Genomic DNA, 17,097 nt, shown 5'->3' with positions numbered 1-17,097 from the left:
AGTCCAAAAACATGCTGAGGTTAATTGGAGTTACTAAATTGCCCATAGGTGTGCATGTGTGTGTGAATGGTGTGTGAATGGTGTGTGAATGGTGTGTGAGTGTGCCCTGCGATGGGCTAGCCCCCCATCCTGGGTTGTTCCCTGCCTCGTGCCCATTGCTTCCAGGATAGGCTCCGGACCCCCCGAGACCCAGTAGGATAAGCTGTTTGGAAAATGGATGGATGGATGAACGTGCATAATTCTAACAAAGTTTTTAAGCTGAGAACAGTGAGGCACTGACAGTGTCCTTATAGGGCAGCCTGCAGGCCCCCACTCCTGCATTAGTGCGAAGGGGCCGTGTAACAGCAGTGGTAGAGAGACCGGCTCAGGCTATGAAGGTTTGAAAACACACCCTGCTCTGCAATCTCTCACTGACTCATCCTCTCTTCTATTCCTTTTTCAGCGACACTTAGTGCTTCCTAAGGCTAAAATTGCAGCCTTTCTCATATAACTGGGTGGAAGAGATGAATGGCATTGAGCCCAGCTCAACCAAAATGAACCACACTCAGAGCTGTCTCTAAAACTCCACCGTCGTTCAAAACACAACAAGCTTGCCCTGTGATGCTCTGGTGTGATGCGCAAGAGGAGTCCGTGTTAATAAACTTTAAATAATCAGCTTTAATTAAAATAAATAATTAAGAATTACCAGGTGCAAAGCGTGCCCTCAGGCTCCTTACATCCCAAACCGTGGTAAAGACACTGTGAGTGCAGTCATCCATCCTGTCCTGCTAGATGTCAAAGAATCCTCAGATCTACGCAGAAAGAGTCATTTCTCCGGAGACTCGACCTTGAAGGCTGCCAGGACAGTAAGGGTTCAGAGTGGGTGATGTTGACAGTTCATTTACCAAGAGCGCTGGGTTGTCCGGGTGCCACTCCAGAGATAAGCTAAATAAACAGCTGAGCCGCCGCTGGCAGACAAAGCAGCAATTTCAAACCCATCTGCATGCCACTTTGTTTTGTGTTCTGGGCTGATATGTAGGTTGTAATCCTTTCAGATTGCAGACATGTCATAATATATCTCACCCCCCACCCCTCCCCACCCCTGTTCTGAAAGTCGTTTCAGTCTGTCACATGCTTCAGTAGACTTTCAGAGCAGGTGATAGGCCACTAAGTCGAGCTGGATTCTTCGAAGAAGATGAGCAAGCAATAAATGAGGAAATTTAATGGAGGTTTGGGAGAGACACTGACTCATAACACCTTCATTTTTTTGAGGTTGACCTTGACTTTCTTCCTCTTCCTTTCTTCCCTCCATCTTCCTACATCTATACTAATCATCTTCTCGGTATCCCACAAACCACCACGCCAAGCCCCAGACTTCTCCTGTTCTTCACTCACTCATCCACACCTGAGAAGAATCTGAATGTTTCACGACCTTCCAGTTATCAGGCCTGCCCTCCAAAGGGTTCCTCGTCGACAGACTATGTCTTGCTATCGTCTAAGATCTTCCACATATATAAATGTAAATGGTACTGGAGTGAGAGTAGAACAATGATAGAACAATGTAACCCTCATTCACATGGTGTGCCATGTATGTTACACGATGTGATTGCAAGATTATTAATCTGACGCTGCAGACAAAAAGAACGACAGCAGGGGGCGCTGGTGGTACCTTCATGTTTACAGAACAAAGTAAGACCAAATGTGAAGACGTAAAGCAACACTGACTTTATTAACCATACAGATATTGCTCCAGAGATCAAGTACAGATTTAATCTAAAAAAAATTAAAGCAAAGTGAAAGTTAATTAATTTTGGCTGCTTAATTACACTTCCCTATGTGGCTTTTTAGTTATGAAAATATCAGAGGTGGAAAGCTCAGGTCCAGAAAGTACAGATCCAGACCAAGATTTTTTTGCAGCCACCCAATAAAGCATAAAGAGTAACATTCACAGAGTACTCAGCTGGTTAGTTGAAATGAAATCTTGGCTGGACTCGTACTTTCTGAAGGTGAACTTTCCACCTCTGGCTAATATACATTTAAACAAACCTGTGTTGAGTCTTTGTCATTTAGATCACAAAAGTATTGTCTGCTGACTGAACGTTAAGCAGCGTAAACTTCAGAATGGAGAGAAATCAAGCAGAGAAACAAGACAGCAAATACTTCAACGGCACTGTACGAATCTGGGAAACAATTTCACAGAAGAAAACAATGCAGACAACCACGTCTTTCGGGCGTGATTAAACACACCCCTCACACTGACAACACTGCTTACCAAAACGTACCGATAAAATGTCCATTTACCTCCGTTTTGAATGTCTACATAACGTGTCATGCGTCATTGCCTACTGGGTACTGAGGTAAGAGTCCTTTGCTATTTGTCTATTGATACATCTTAAACTTTTAAACAGCAATTCATATTGCAGGATTGTCACGTTAAGCCATATCTGTACAGTGTGCATATACTGTGACTACAGTAGATCGAGCTTTGGTCCAGCTAGAGAAAAGATGGTGCACTTGCTTCCTGTTTTGGTTTCAGTATTGCCATGGAGTCCTTCATACCCGAACATATATGGGTGATCAAAGAGAGACACACACGGGACGGAAAGGCAGGGGAGATGAGAAGATTCGCTGTTCTAACATGGTTAAAACCCGGTCTGATTTCTAAGTAATAAAATCACCATTGTCGGTTTTCTCGTTCTATATACCAGCCCCTTGATATTATTTCTCCATTTCGTATTTCCATCACTCACAAGTACAAACGATTGTTTTTCGGCAGTAACCCGATTAGAATTCTGTTGAGTAATACCTGGTTAGGTGTGTAAACAGGTAGCTGCCCATCTGTTGAGATTAATGAGTTTAACATTTTGTTACCCTCAGTACAAATGCCGCCAGGAGACGTGTGCAGATTCATTATGTAAGCTGACAGCTACGCACGAGCACCAGTGCTTACCACACCTCTTCGAAAGTCCTCAACGAGGAAAACATAAAACAAATGAAACCTTTCAATCAACGACAGAGGGTGAAACAATGACGCCATTATTACTAAGTGCTATAAAATTCGGTTTGGACCTTTCTGGCTTCTTGCAACCAGTTTTTAAATACTTTGATATTTCAGTCGTTTCAGTTGCTTGTGAAATGTACAGTTACGTGTAAATCATCTTAGCTTTCCCCAAAATGTGCATTAAACTATAATAATTACTTTCACTGATAATACACATAAAATAATACTGAACAGAATCAGACTTATGTTTGACGGGATATTTGCCCACGAGACTTGCTGTGTACATCACGTACTTTATGGACGAAAGTATTGGGACACAACCTTGTAATCACTGAATTCAGGTGTTTCATTCAGACCCTTTGTAACAGTTGTAAATGAATGGGTCGATCTGAAGAGCTCAGTGAATTTATGCGTGGTGCTGTCATAGGATGCCGCCTTTGCAATAAGTCTGTGAAATTTCGTCCCTGCTAGGTATTCCATGGTCAATCATAAGTGGTATTATTGCAAAGTAGAAGTTTTTAGGAACAACAGAAATTATGTGGCAGACCACATAAATTAACAGAGCGTGGTCGCTGAGTGCTGAGGCACATAATGCGTAAAGTCGCTGATGCTCGGTTGACTAACTGACCGTTGGAACTCTGAGAATTCGTTGACATCTAGCAGGACAGGATGGATGACTGCACTCATAGCGTCATGGAATGGGCTTCCATGGCCGAGCAGCTGCATACAAGCCTCACATCACCAAGCACAATGCCAAGTGTCGGATGGAGTGCTGTAAAGCACACCACCACTGGAATCTGGAGCAGTGGAAACGTGTTCTGTGGAGCGACGAATCACGCTTCTCTGTCTGGCAGTCTGATGGACGAGTCTGGGTTTGGCAGATGCCAGGAGAACGTTACCTGCCTGACTGCATTGTGCCAACTGTGAAGTTTGGTGGAGGAGGGATAATGGTATAGGGTTGCTTTTCAGGGGTTGGGTTAGGCCCCTTTGGTCCAGTGAAGGGAACTCTTAATGCTTCAGCATGCCAAGACACTTTGGGCAATTCTATGCCTTCATGTCCAACATCCATGCCTGGCCTCACAAATGCTCTTCTGGATAAATGGGCAAAAATTCCCAGAGACACACTCTGAAATTTTGTGGAAAGCCTTCCCAGAGTAGTGGCAGCTGTTATAGCTGCAAAGGAGAGGAGCCAACTCCATATCGATGCCTATGGGTTTAGAATGGGATGTTATAAAAGCTCCTCTAGGTGTAACGGACAGGTGTCCCAATACTTTTGTCCCTATTCTGGATTTGGGAAAAAGTCATGACATCAGAAAAGGCTGAAAATATCAGAACATATGAATGTTGATCGAAAATTAAATTGACAGAAGACAACAAGGATACATGCAGTTATATAACATTGCATAACAATATATAAATATATAAAGAACTGACCATTTGTAGAGCACAAAAATTCTATCCACTGCAAACCTATAGCAGATGAGCAGTAATTTACTGTAAGCTGAATGGGTAAATCCCACCGAACCACAGATTTGCAGAAGAAATTTGAACAGAAACGGCATAAAGTTATATTTTCCTCAAAGACAAGGCGTGGGTTCATAAAGCATGATAAAATAATCTCTTGAAGATCATTCCGATTCTTGTCACTAAAGATTCTCTTATGTATTTTTGTTTTGTTGATTTCGTCTGTTTACTATTACACTGTGTAAATATAAAACACCACAAATATAATGTGACTGAAACAAGATAATAAAAAAACCACAGACACTGAAAGTAGGTTTCAGTAACCAGGGGAGGTGAGAATCATTCTGTTGGGCTTGGCAGCTGGACGATAATAGTGTTCTAGTCTTTGGAAATTTTCAAACGAGTCATTTGCTTTGCATTAGCCATGAAAATAACTTAAGTAAAATATTATTTTTAATGTGCAGCATTAGCAGCTGAACATCTGAAACTGGTCAGCTTGCTCACTGGATTATACATAAACTGAAAGCATCATACAAACTAGCAAGGAATCCCAGGTGCTAATTTTCATTTTACAGGGATATTAAAAAAAAAAAAAAAAAAAAATCATCTGTATTCATAAGAGAGGCGCTACCAGATTGGCCAGTGAATGTCTTAGACAGAGTTCACCGGCCAATCAAATGGCCCATCTTATAAATATTAATGAATCTTGCCAAACCACCCTGTAAAAGGAAAATTCTCATGTTGGGCTGCCAGGAATACTGTTACTGCGCCTCCAACCCCGACTGGATTAAACGGGAATGGACAGGAATCCGTGTCACATCAGAAGTGGCAGACTGACAGCGTGTCACCTGCAGCACACGGCTATCCAGCTACCTGCGCTTAGATAATGACTGTGTTGTGAAGTCAAGAAAGAGGTCGAACCGAAACACGTCAGTCCTCCTGATTACTGCCGCCCCGCACGTACAAGGATTACATACATTAATGCCAACGGATAAGAAACAGCCATACATATACAAACAGCAAGTTCCTGCCTTGCTATGACAATATTAAAATATTCACTGGAACAAAAAACAAATCTTTATTTACATTTAAAATAAATACTTCTATAACATAATAAAAAAAAAGTCAATGTTCATACAAAATAACTTTGGAAACAAACAAACAATGAATCATAATTTAACCGACGGATTCGCTGAAAGACAAACAGATGTAAAACGGCAGACATGCACACACGTTTGAAAGCGTTGTAAAATGCCACTTTTCTTGCAGGGTCAAGCAAATAGAATCTGACACATTTAATGACAATGCGCTCGCATCAAATGTAGGCCTGTCTCTATGATGGTGCGCCTTCAGGGGTATACCGTAAAGCATTCTCACTGAGGTCCTCGGGTCTGATGTGTTTTCGCAGGAATACAGAAACACAGAGGAGGGTTCCTGCGGCCAGACTGCCTTGCTCACTGTAAATAATTGATCACGTCTAAATGCGTTTGTAAAATAATCATGCGAGCCCCGCTTCTCCGCTAACTGCACGCATGTTATTACTAAGCACCGGTCGGGTACATTCTGACCGCAGGCGAGCGTTTATAAACGGAGTGACATTATAAATGTTTTAAAGGAGAGGAGACTCACAGCCACTATTGCGATTCTGTTCAGACGGGCACCAGCGGGATCCTTCTTCATTCCCGGAACTGTACATGTGGTTAGAGATACAGTGATTATAAGAAAGGACGCAGGTGCTGCTTTCGGCTTGGGGTCACTTCTTCGGGGGTCAGTAGAGTTATAGATGTCTTTTCGTTGACCCATCTTCCCGCACATGTGATCATCAAAAACTGCAGCAAATCCACATCCATTTTCCCCATAGAGTTTCATAAGCTAATCAATACCTTGTAGGAAACTATTCAACGAAAAAACAAGATAGCAGGGGATCTGCTGCACAGGAGTAATTACCACTCTGTGTATTTGCCTCAGGTAATTAAACAGAAAGATGGAGGGGGGCAAGGGGGGGGGACAATACATATACAGGGCAGACTGCACGCGCTGCTGAATGGAATGATTGCTTACAGCAGCTGAAATCTTTGGGAGAAACCAATGAAAGGAAAAACATTTTTAGAAAATCGCAAAAACAGTTGCCGTTGGCCGTTCAGTTAAGCTCACTGCATTCGTATAAAAAAAAATCAGTTTAAATAGCAAAGCAATAGCGCAACGAAACGTTAAATAAGTGTTTCAAGCGGTTTCACCGCCCCCTACATTAGTCATCGTTTGTTTTCCATCAGTATAAATGTAGAAATTTAGAAGACATATACACATAAAAAGTAGGTGTGTAACTAACATCTGACTTAGTAGCTAGACTTTGGTTTGCAGTTGGTTGGTTTTTAAACAAAATTTGATTATCAAACAAAACTCCTTATGCAAGACTTCTACAAAGACTACAGTTGTAATCTTCCATAATCTTAAAACGGGTTATCAAAGTATTTTTGCATACTTAATATTAACAGAAGTACTAGCTTTCTGATTTACATTTTCACAGATATATTTTAAACATAAAAAGTACTTAATACGTTTCATTCGTTATCACCAAAAAGCTGTCCACTGATATTTTTGACTTTCTTCGAAAAAAGAGACACGTTGCAATGCCAAATCTATGGTTCCCATCCTGGAATAGCCCTGGAGTCCGTATTATTTGGTCACTGTTTAATCCTGTGTTTAAGGGAGGTTCTCCGCTGTCTCCATGAGCGAGTCGGTGATGTGGTCCACGCTGAGGTCTGCCCCGATTTCTGGCTGTTTCAGGCGCTTGATCGTGTTTTTAAGTGCCTGTCTCTTGTTGCAGAACCAGACTCGCACCACCTCACGGTCGTAGTTCAGCTTCTCCGCGATCTCCGTCATCTCCTGGCCGGAGGGGTGCGTGTTTTTTTCGAAATGCATGTTTAAGATCTCCAGCGCCTGCGGTGTAAAGGAGGTCCTCCTCTTGCGTTTCTTGGACGGCTCGTTGCCGATAAACTCGGTCAGGTTCTGCATTCCCGAGTGTTGCCGGGCCTCAGCCTCGGCCATCCAGCGCTCCAAAACAGGCTTAATCTTCTGCGCGCTTTTTGGGGTGATATCCAGCTTCTCAAACCTGGCAGGATATAAAAGGCCAGGGTTCAGTTTGGCTCTCAGACTGCTAGCTATAGTGTTCTCCTGGGCTTCCTGCGGTAGGAAAAAGTGGCTTCTCAGGATGGTGTGTCTGGGGGGGAAATTGAGAGAAGAACAGTCTTACTAGGGTACCACCACCAGGCCTGGGATGCCATGCCTGCTGTGGCTATCAAAAGAGGCCAAAGGTGCAGCAGGAAGTCATCACAAGCCATGCGCACATCACTTTGTCTTCCCCAGAGCCCCAGAACTAGAAACTATGGTTCCCCTCCCACCAGTCAACAATGACCATAAACGTCACAAGCTAATAAGGCATGATATCACAGTCTATATGTAAAGAATTTGGATTAAAAGAAAAGCATAAATAATAATTGATCAATTTGACTTTAGTATGTGAATATTTGGCCCATTATACCAAGACATACACAGAGACAGGAACAACATGCATAAAAATTCATATGTTATTATTAAAATACATTAACACGTTAACAGTCTATCAGAGCTTTATGACCAAATAAAATCATGTATCAATTAATGTGCCTGTTATATATGCTAAACAAACAAAAGTAATACATTTTCGTTTGAAACATGGAATTTTGGTGAAGAAACCCAGAATAGCATGAACATAAAGTGCATTTAACATGATTTTTTACAAAACCAGCTTCAATAATTCACTGTAATGCACCTTTTGATATGTTTTCAAAACTTTCCACGTTCCTGAATAATCTGACTGATGTAAAAGGTTTAATGTAAATACTTTTCCCGCATGGAGTTGTCATGGTATGAAGGTCTACTGCAGTATACTGGCGTTTTAACATCTACTGCAATGTTTCCCAAAACGGTCCTCAGGGACCCGCAGCCAGTCCATGTTTTTGCTCCCTCCCAACTCCCTGGGACCTGGGAAGGAGCAAAAACGTGGACCGTCTGTGGGTCCCTGAGGACCAGGTTGGGAAACATTGATGTACTGTGTGGGAGTGCAGCTGCTGGCTTCTCATGCTCAGGACAGACCAAAGTGCTGAAGGTAAAGGGCTCTCAACAGAAAGGGAGGCACCAGCTTCAAGATTTCCCTAAGCGCTTAAAAACATTCAGATTCTCCACTGGAATCTCAGTTTCTTATTGAACGGCTGTTATTTTACCTGTAGCCCACAGGAAAAAAGTAAAAATAATAATACTGTTTGTTTTAAGTGACTCCTTTTTGAAACCTTAGCTGACATAAATATTCGAAGGTTGTGTGAGATATTGACATCCCTCACAATTTTAAGGTCCGGATTTTAGGCGGCTTCAACCTGATGTCCCCGAACTAAGATGTGATGAAACTTTCAAAAACAAAGCAGACATTCGGGTATGTAAACAGGGCAGCCATCTGCTGGGCACACGCATTTTAAAAGCGCATTAAAATGAGCAAATAAGTAGCAGGAAAGGTCATGTGACCGATGGCTTTCCAACCTCCTGAAGCCACCAGGCATGTGCAATGTGATCTTCTGGTATTTATGAAATAAACACCTGGACTTTGTATGTTACCTGCACATGTTAAAGTGTCGTTTGGCTCCGATTCCCCATTATTTTGTTACTCCTCTTTTATATTTTATCAAAATTAAGCTGAAGCAGAGAGAGCAGACCAATGCAGAACAATAAATACAATCGAAAATAAGGAATAACTGCGGCGAATCCTTCAACCTTCCCAGTGCGACGGAGGTAGGATGCAGTTACGTGATGTTACCTGCAGATGGCAGACTGGCTGTAGGCAGGCCCCTCGGCTGCGGACAGCGCCTGGCCCACTTGGGTTTGCGTCAGGCCCAGGGACAGGCGGCGGACCTTGAATGCTTTGGCGAACTCGCGGATCTCCTCCAGGCTGACGCCGTCTACCTCGCTGGGGGCGACCTGGGGATCTGGAGAGGGGTGACCTCATGAATTCACGTAGCACCTCCACATGCCGACTCTCGAGTGAGGAAACACGCCTCTTTTATCCATCTCGTTAGGGACGAGCTGAGTGACTGTGATATATATGCGGGACAAATGAACAGCTGTGTGAAGCAGCGGTAAATAATTTAGTGGCGGTTATTATAGTAAAACTCACAGGCAGCTGTCTGGATCGCACATGTCCCGTCTGAGGACGGCTGTACATATACACAGACCCTGCTTTCAGTCTATCGTCCTCTGTCTAGAGATCCTGCAGTATGATCTTTTGAGCTATTTTCAAAAGTACTAAAGGAGTGTAGGGCTTGGAGGAGTGTACCCCCCCAATGTTTAATTTGGCTTCGTTCACAAACCTCAATAAAGAGACCTTCGTATTTAAATTATTAAGTTGCGTTCCCTCCAATATCAAACTCTCTCCTATGCCATTGTACTAAGAAATATATCCTCATTGTCACAGAGCAACAGAAGTGGATGGAGAGTTTAAATACAATATCTGTTAGGAACTTCATGTTCATAACGGAGATTAAACTAATCAAAACGATGCTCGTTTGTCAAAAGGACAACGGCAGAAGAATATTGCTTTTGGTTAAAATCCCCACACACTGTTTAACAACTTTAACTGAAGGGCCTTTGTGTTGACGAGCTGCGCTAATTTATGATGTGTTTGACTGTTAACCTTTTGTGGATAAGTGGCTATGGAAAACTGCAGTGGAATAGGTGATTTTTCATAAGTTTGAGTGCCTCAAAACCAAAGCTATATAAAGACTTACTGACAGATAAATGGTCAGCGTTCAAATGCTATTGCTAATTTCCGTCAAATTATTCCGTCAAGTTTTATATAGTTACCTATCTATCCCTCCATCTATCAATATTTCAACCTATTAACCTCGGTAGGTTCCTGGGTGGGCGAGGGGTGGGGGTGTTGGAACACAGGTCAGGGACACCCTGGACATGCCCATCCATCACAGCGCACAGGATTCAGCCTCCCAGCCCAGGTGTGGCCCATTGCATTTCCCTAAAATAGCTAAACTTAATTTAATAATGTCTGTCTGAAATTCCAGGTTGAAAGAAATGCTGATGCTTACAGGGAATAAAAATCCTTTCATTGAAACATTCATTGAAAAGAAAATCACTCTCCATGTGACTGAATGACTCACTCTCACAGTAAAACATCAAAGGCTAATATGTACAGAGAGCAGTTAGGCCTTAAAAACCGCCTCACCGGTGGGAGACGGGCAGAAAAACGTCACCCTTCATTACAGTCAAACAAACAAACGTCATCAGAGACGAGTCTGTCCGACCTTTTTTATGATGTCAATTTCACTCCCAGTAATGCTCAGGATTTTTCTAGAACTGTCTGGAGGGATACGGCACTGTTCCCTTTTCCATAACCACAGACAGGCTGCTGTAATATTTCACCTTTCCTGGAAATAACAGGGAATAACATCACAGAGATGGGAGCGTGTTGCCTCAGTGGCATCCCTAATCATGTACATGCACAATAACTGGGGCTGTTTATTGGTGAAATACACCATACGCTTCATCCGTCACCCTCCCATCCTGCGGGTTGCACTGATTGCAGTGCGAAGCGCATGGAGTCGCAGATACTCACCTCTCACCAGCTGACCGACACTGAGGCCAGACGCGGGACAAGTGGTGGGAGAGGAGGAGCAGGAGGAGGAAGAGGAGGAGGAGGCCTGACGCATGGGACTCGGAGAGAAGGCGTGGTCGTGGGGGAGGTGAAGGAGACCGGCCTGAGACGAAGGGGGGCCGGGCTGGCGTTGCGGGGCTGGAGGCAGCTGTGAAGCAGAGGGGTGGGGGTCCTTATCCTGAGGTAAAACCCCCAGAAACCCTGAACTGTCAGAGTCAGGTATCACACGCAGGTATCACATGCATATACCCCATGCAGGTACCATATGCAAGTACCATACATACATATTACAAACAGCTAACACATAAAGGTACCACACGCAGGCACTACACACAGGTACCGCACGCAGGATTCATACACAGGTACCCCATGCAGGTACCACATGCAGGTACTACACACAGGTACCGCACGCAGGATTCATACACAGGTACCCCATGCAGGTACCACATGCAGGTACTACACACAGGTACCGCACGCAGGATTCATACACGGGTACCACATGCAGGTACCACATGCAGGTACTACACACAGGTACCGCACGCAGGATTCATACACAGGTACCACATGCAGGTACTACACACAGGTACCACACGCAGGATTCATACACAAGTACCACGTGCAGGTAGTACATGATAGGGTGTGGCAGTAGCCATGTTTGGGCACTAGAAACCAAGCTTCACAGCCCCCCCATCCTAGACAAAATGAAACTGGCTTGCTAAGTCGACACCCCCTCAGAAGAAGGATCCTTAGGCGGCTGCCTATGCCACTAAATGGGTTGACTGGTACTGCCCTAAACTGAGCCGGACATCCAGCAGACCATTTGCAACAAATTACCCAGAACACAGTAAGAGCTACTCTCCATCCAGCTACGCTTCCGCCTTTGCTCTGGAAGGTGCACCTCTGCCGTGGTGACGTTCTACGGGGCTCCATTTGTGTGCAGGGGTGTGCAGCTGAAGGGCTGGCTACAGAAAGCATCTAGAGGAAGCTTCTCCCACAGTCAATTGACAGAATTTCCTCCACAGAAAGCGTTTATATTCAGAGACCTGTCACGAAAGGCTCCGTTTGGTAGGATGACAAACTGAATTTGATTCATTGTCTGGAAGACCTTGAGAAGGTCCCTCTTACTCAAATGGTGATATGGTGACGCGTTGGATCAGGCCTGATGCCGGTGCACCCTAAATGTCACAGCCCCTGTTAGGGCTGTCCTCTCCACCTGACATGGGTTTGCTCCCTTTCTTCCACAAGTATCACAGGGACAACAGGGAGCTGACAGAATCGAAAATGGGTTCCTGAGAGCTGGTGGCACAAGGCCTTAGATCTGCTTTAGAAGCAACAGGATCCTTTACTTTTGGTGTCTTCAAGCATGCAGGTAAGACTGGCAGCCTTTTGGTGGCTCAGTGTCCCTCAGTGAATCTGACGGGAAGGTGTTTATGCTGTGAATGTCCACTGGCTAGAGACACCAACACCTCAGCATCAGCTCAGGGGGTTTCAGGAGACAAGGGATTGTAAATTCATATACAGGACATCATACCATGACTGCATACTGGATAAAAGGCCAAGGAGCATGCGTGGATGGATGGACGCTTGCATGGATAGATAGATAGATAGATAGATAGATAGATAGATAGATAGATAGATAGATAGATAGATAGATAGATAGATAGATAGGAAGGAAGGAAGGATGATGAATGGATAATAGATGTTGGATGGATAGATACTACAGATGGCACTGATCTGGCTGTGTGGAAATACAGTACTAAAGGAAGAAAACAGCAAAACTGCATAATGCAGTGTACCTAAGGTCAGTGCAGATTTTTCTTACGTCTGAAGATAGTAAAATTTACTTTTACTGACTACATGTCTTCAGACTTGTATTCTTTTTAAAGTTTGGTTAATTACTTTTTAAAAGTTGTATCTGTGCCCCATTGTATATTTTGCATTTTTTCAGGTATACAGTGATATTTTCTTTATTACATTTAATTTACACACTGCACAGTTTGCACTTGCAAAAAATATTTCTGTTCATTTTTAAGAAAATCATTACTAAATGAAACAAAGAAGCAGACTTCTATAAATCCTGTTGGATTTCTTCCTGTAACGCGACATGCCTATTTTTTTATTGTTTTATTTTCCCATTCTTGGCATACTGAAACAATGTTGTTACAGCACTAAACACAGATAGTTTGCCATGTCCAGTGAAATGAACTGATATAAATATTTCATTTAAATTAATACTTAGTAGTTGATAAAGGGGAAAAAATATTGGATCGGTATCGGCAGACACTCAAAATTTTAGTATTGTATCAGAAATCGTATTGTACCACCTGTAATGGATGGATAGATGGATGGATGGATGGATGGATGGATGGATGGATGGACGATGCATCCATGCATGTGCGTTTTTTGCAGGCTGGACATGCGGTGGTCCTACCTGCTGCTCATGTTTCACTGGCGACAGCGTGATCCCCTGAGTGTTGATGACCGGCAGGATCTGATTGCCGATGACGGTGGCGATGATCTGTCCTTTGGTGTTGGTGAGCAGCTGGGGCATGATTGGCTGGACTGGAAGGCCCACACTCCCATTGGCTGGCTGGCCGCAGGGTCTGGATGGGTTTGGCAGCAGGGGGATCGCCCCAATGATCTGGCCCATGGGCGGGGGTACGGGGGGGGGGGTGTGAGTGACAGCGGCAACATGAGCGTGATCACACCAACGGTCACGGTCACCCGCTCGCAGCTTGATGCATTAAATCGCAGTTTCCCTCAGATCCGAGGAGCCGATGGTGATGCTCGCCACAGCTTCCAGTACCAGTTTGTGTACTGGTGCAGACCAGTGCACCTGTTATTCATTAACAAGCCCCAGGAAGAGGCTGTCTAATAATGCGCCTGTCAGCACTTTAATTCTCCTTCATTACTTATTCATACCTGGGGGGCCCTTGAAGCTGGCAAATGCTATCAGCCCCATTTCGGAGGCCTCCACCCCCACAGTGCCACCTGTCATATCTGGGTCACCATCCCTTTTCTCTGTATCGCTCTCACACTGGGGGTGTGCATGTGGGGAGGGGGGGGGAAGGCCAGTTATTGGAGGGAAGCAGGTCGATCCCGCTTAGAGTCTGTCTCTCGCAGCTTCTGATGTTGCTGCCGTGACCCGCTGTGACGTCTTTGCCTGCAGCTGATAGACCTGCCGTCCCACCAACCCCCCCCCCATCCCTGAGACCTAAAAGGGGGGTGTTCCTGCGTAATCAGACATCTGTCCAGCCTGGGCTTCAAACACCGTGAAGCCAGGACCCTAACCCTACCTCACACTCAAATCCTTAATCCAAACACCTAACACCTAGGTTGTAGACAATAACACTAACACTAACCCCTAACACTAACACTAACCCCTAACAGTAACACTAACCCCTAACACTAACCCCTAACACTAAACACTAACACTAACTCCTAACAGTAACACTAACACTAACCCCTAACACTAACACTAACACTAACCCCTAACACTAACACTAACCCCTAACACTAACACTAACCTTAACCATTGCTCAGGCCTTAGCCACACACCTAAAGTGACACACTGCATTTTAGGAAAAGCACAATTACAAAGAAAAAATCACACACAGACACGATGAGTGAGAAACAGAAGTCAGAGGTCATATCCCAGTGATAATGAGATTCTGAGTCTCTATATCTGGTGACCCCCCCCGCCCCCGCCCCCTCCTACCTGTCCCTGTGCGTTGGTGACCAGTTGTCCGCTGATCCCCTGCAGGCTGGATACTGGGTTCCCGAAAGCTGACGGACTTCCAATGGGCCCCATGGCTGCTGTCGTTATGGCCTGGCTACCGACAGGATTCCTCTGGGGGGGGGGGGACAACGGCGATGCTAATGTGTGTTATATAGTACAGAGTTCACGTAAAGCACCAGCGGTCACATTAAGCACCAGCCTTTCCGCACCATGCTGTTTAAGAGCCGACTGCTGCCCCTAGTGGTAAGTGACAAAGATGGCGATTTACAACAGAACAAGAATAGCACAGGACCGGCTCCCCAATAATAAGCTTGGTCCACCCCCTGCGGGATGAAGGTGTACCTGGATGGAGGCAAAGCTGCTGAACTGCAGGAGGTGCGGCAGTGCAAAGGAGGTGCAGTTCATAGCGTAATCACACAACGTGTAACACAATGGAGCTGGGGATGGAGGACAATTTGGCTGGCAGGGTGTGCCTTTGGCTGGTCTGCAGACATGCTGACACACATCAGCAGGGTCACACTGCCCTATGACCTCACTTCCTGTCAGCTGACCCCCGCGGGCGCTCTCCTCAAGGCTGCCACCGGCTCTCCCCATCCCCGCCGCCGCTCTGGCTGACATAACTCACTGGAGTGGCAAATTACAGCGGCACTACAGCTGTAGTCTGACATTATGATTAATCTGACCGGTAATTCCTCCTGTTTTTCATTTTAATCGCCTGAGCCTCGCAGTCGTGGCAGGTCTTTCCGATCTAATTAAGATAAATTCCGGAGTGACGGGCTCGGCAGCCACGGAGAGACACGGCACTCATCAATCACCGCTCCGAGGATCCTCCTGCCCTGGGCTCGCCGGTCAGCCATTAAACACTTAGGCTAATGCGCTAATCTCCTCGCCAGCCCTTTCGGTCGAGGACAAGCAGGTTGACAGCGCTCTCCCGTGATAAGGGACAGGAGAAGGAACAGGTTGGTCACAACACGGCATCTAAGTGACCGCATTATACCGACAGGGTGAATGCCAGTGTCCACCAGGGCGGCGCTGTCACACCATCGCTGGTTCTTTGCTTCTGGATGAAGAGCGACTCATCTGGGGGTGGGGGACATTTTAAATGGACCCCCCACAGGAAGTGATTTAGCGGACAGGGTAAATTAAAAAAGAAGTGGACATCAGTGACATGTGGAGCCTAAAGGCAAATTAATGCCACAACTTATCCTTCACCTGTTGCGAACTACAACTGTCACTGAGTCATTTACTATGAATCTTGTATCCCCTCGGAAGAACAAATTAAAACCCCATAAAAATGCTGACAAGTGAGGAGTGACAAGGCATGTCCCTCGAACCTTGGGAGCTCTCATAATACTGCACTACGATACATAATTCCTCTGTCACGTGTTTATCTTCGCTTTCCTATCTAGAGCGAATCATCCTTTTGGGTGATGTCACTTGTGATCTGTCAGACCAATCAGTGCAGCAGTAATAAAACGTAGAACTTCCAGGTAGAATAGAAGGAGAAGTAGATTTCTGCATATTCTCATAGTTAAGATATGTAAGAGTCCTCCATTGTGACCCAAGAGATCGACATCGAGTAAACGCAACTCCTTCCTGTGAAGGTTGCCGATGCCAGTGTGTTGGTCCTTCCGTAAACAGAACCATCAAAATGCTGCATCTAAAATTAGAGCAGAAAATGCATCGGGACGGTTCCGTGAGATCCAAGGGGATGTGAGCTTCAGAAATTTAACTGCAGATCACACTTGAGCGCCTAATGGCGGGGTACGGCATTCTCCAGACAGCGAGGGTAGGGTTGGGGCTGGGGGGATCAATCATTCATGAAGAGGCCAAGTTCCTGGGTAGCCCGCCCCCCCCCCAACACACCAGGACTCAGGGGGCTATTAAGCCGGACACTATTTGTCCTCTGGAAGTGTTCCAGCCTTTTGACAAGGCGGAGAGAGGTGCAGGAATAACAGATGGATAATCTCGTCGCGGGCATCAGGAGCGGGGCCGCGCAACCCAATTAGCGGCTGACACTGACGAATGGACCTGAGCAGACATCCTGGGGCAGCTCCTCCAGAACCAGAACCGGGGATATGGAAGGAAACGGACATGAGACAGGAGGCCAGACAGCCGGGATGGGGCCAGGCAGAGGGGGGTACGGGCGGGGCGGACATACATAGGGCTCAAGGTAGAAGTGGCACAGAGGCTGAGAAGATCATACTTTTATTCCGGAAG

General features: G+C 45.3%; 1 protein-coding gene across 1 annotated transcript in view; it reads right to left on the bottom strand.

Moving 5' to 3' along the window:
• Positions 1-5,026: 5,026 nt before the first annotated feature.
• The window catches only part of LOC125740651 (POU domain, class 6, transcription factor 2-like), a 39,193-nt gene continuing 27,122 nt past the window's right edge, over positions 5,027-17,097 (bottom strand). Inside the window, exons 5-9 of the mRNA XM_049012105.1 lie at positions 14,857-14,988; positions 13,570-13,779; positions 11,100-11,286; positions 9,291-9,459; positions 5,027-7,664 (exon numbers count right to left, since the gene is read on the bottom strand). Coding sequence (XP_048868062.1) covers positions 7,148-7,664; positions 9,291-9,459; positions 11,100-11,286; positions 13,570-13,779; positions 14,857-14,988 — 1,215 coding nt within the window. The 3' untranslated portion in view covers positions 5,027-7,147. The remainder of the gene's footprint in view (positions 7,665-9,290; positions 9,460-11,099; positions 11,287-13,569; positions 13,780-14,856; positions 14,989-17,097) is intronic.

The sequence above is a fragment of the Brienomyrus brachyistius genome, chromosome 4 (assembly GCF_023856365.1).
Source record: "Brienomyrus brachyistius isolate T26 chromosome 4, BBRACH_0.4, whole genome shotgun sequence".
In the NCBI taxonomy this organism is placed as follows: Eukaryota; Metazoa; Chordata; class Actinopteri; order Osteoglossiformes; family Mormyridae; genus Brienomyrus; species Brienomyrus brachyistius.
This window is presented reverse-complemented; position numbering and strand designations above follow the sequence as displayed.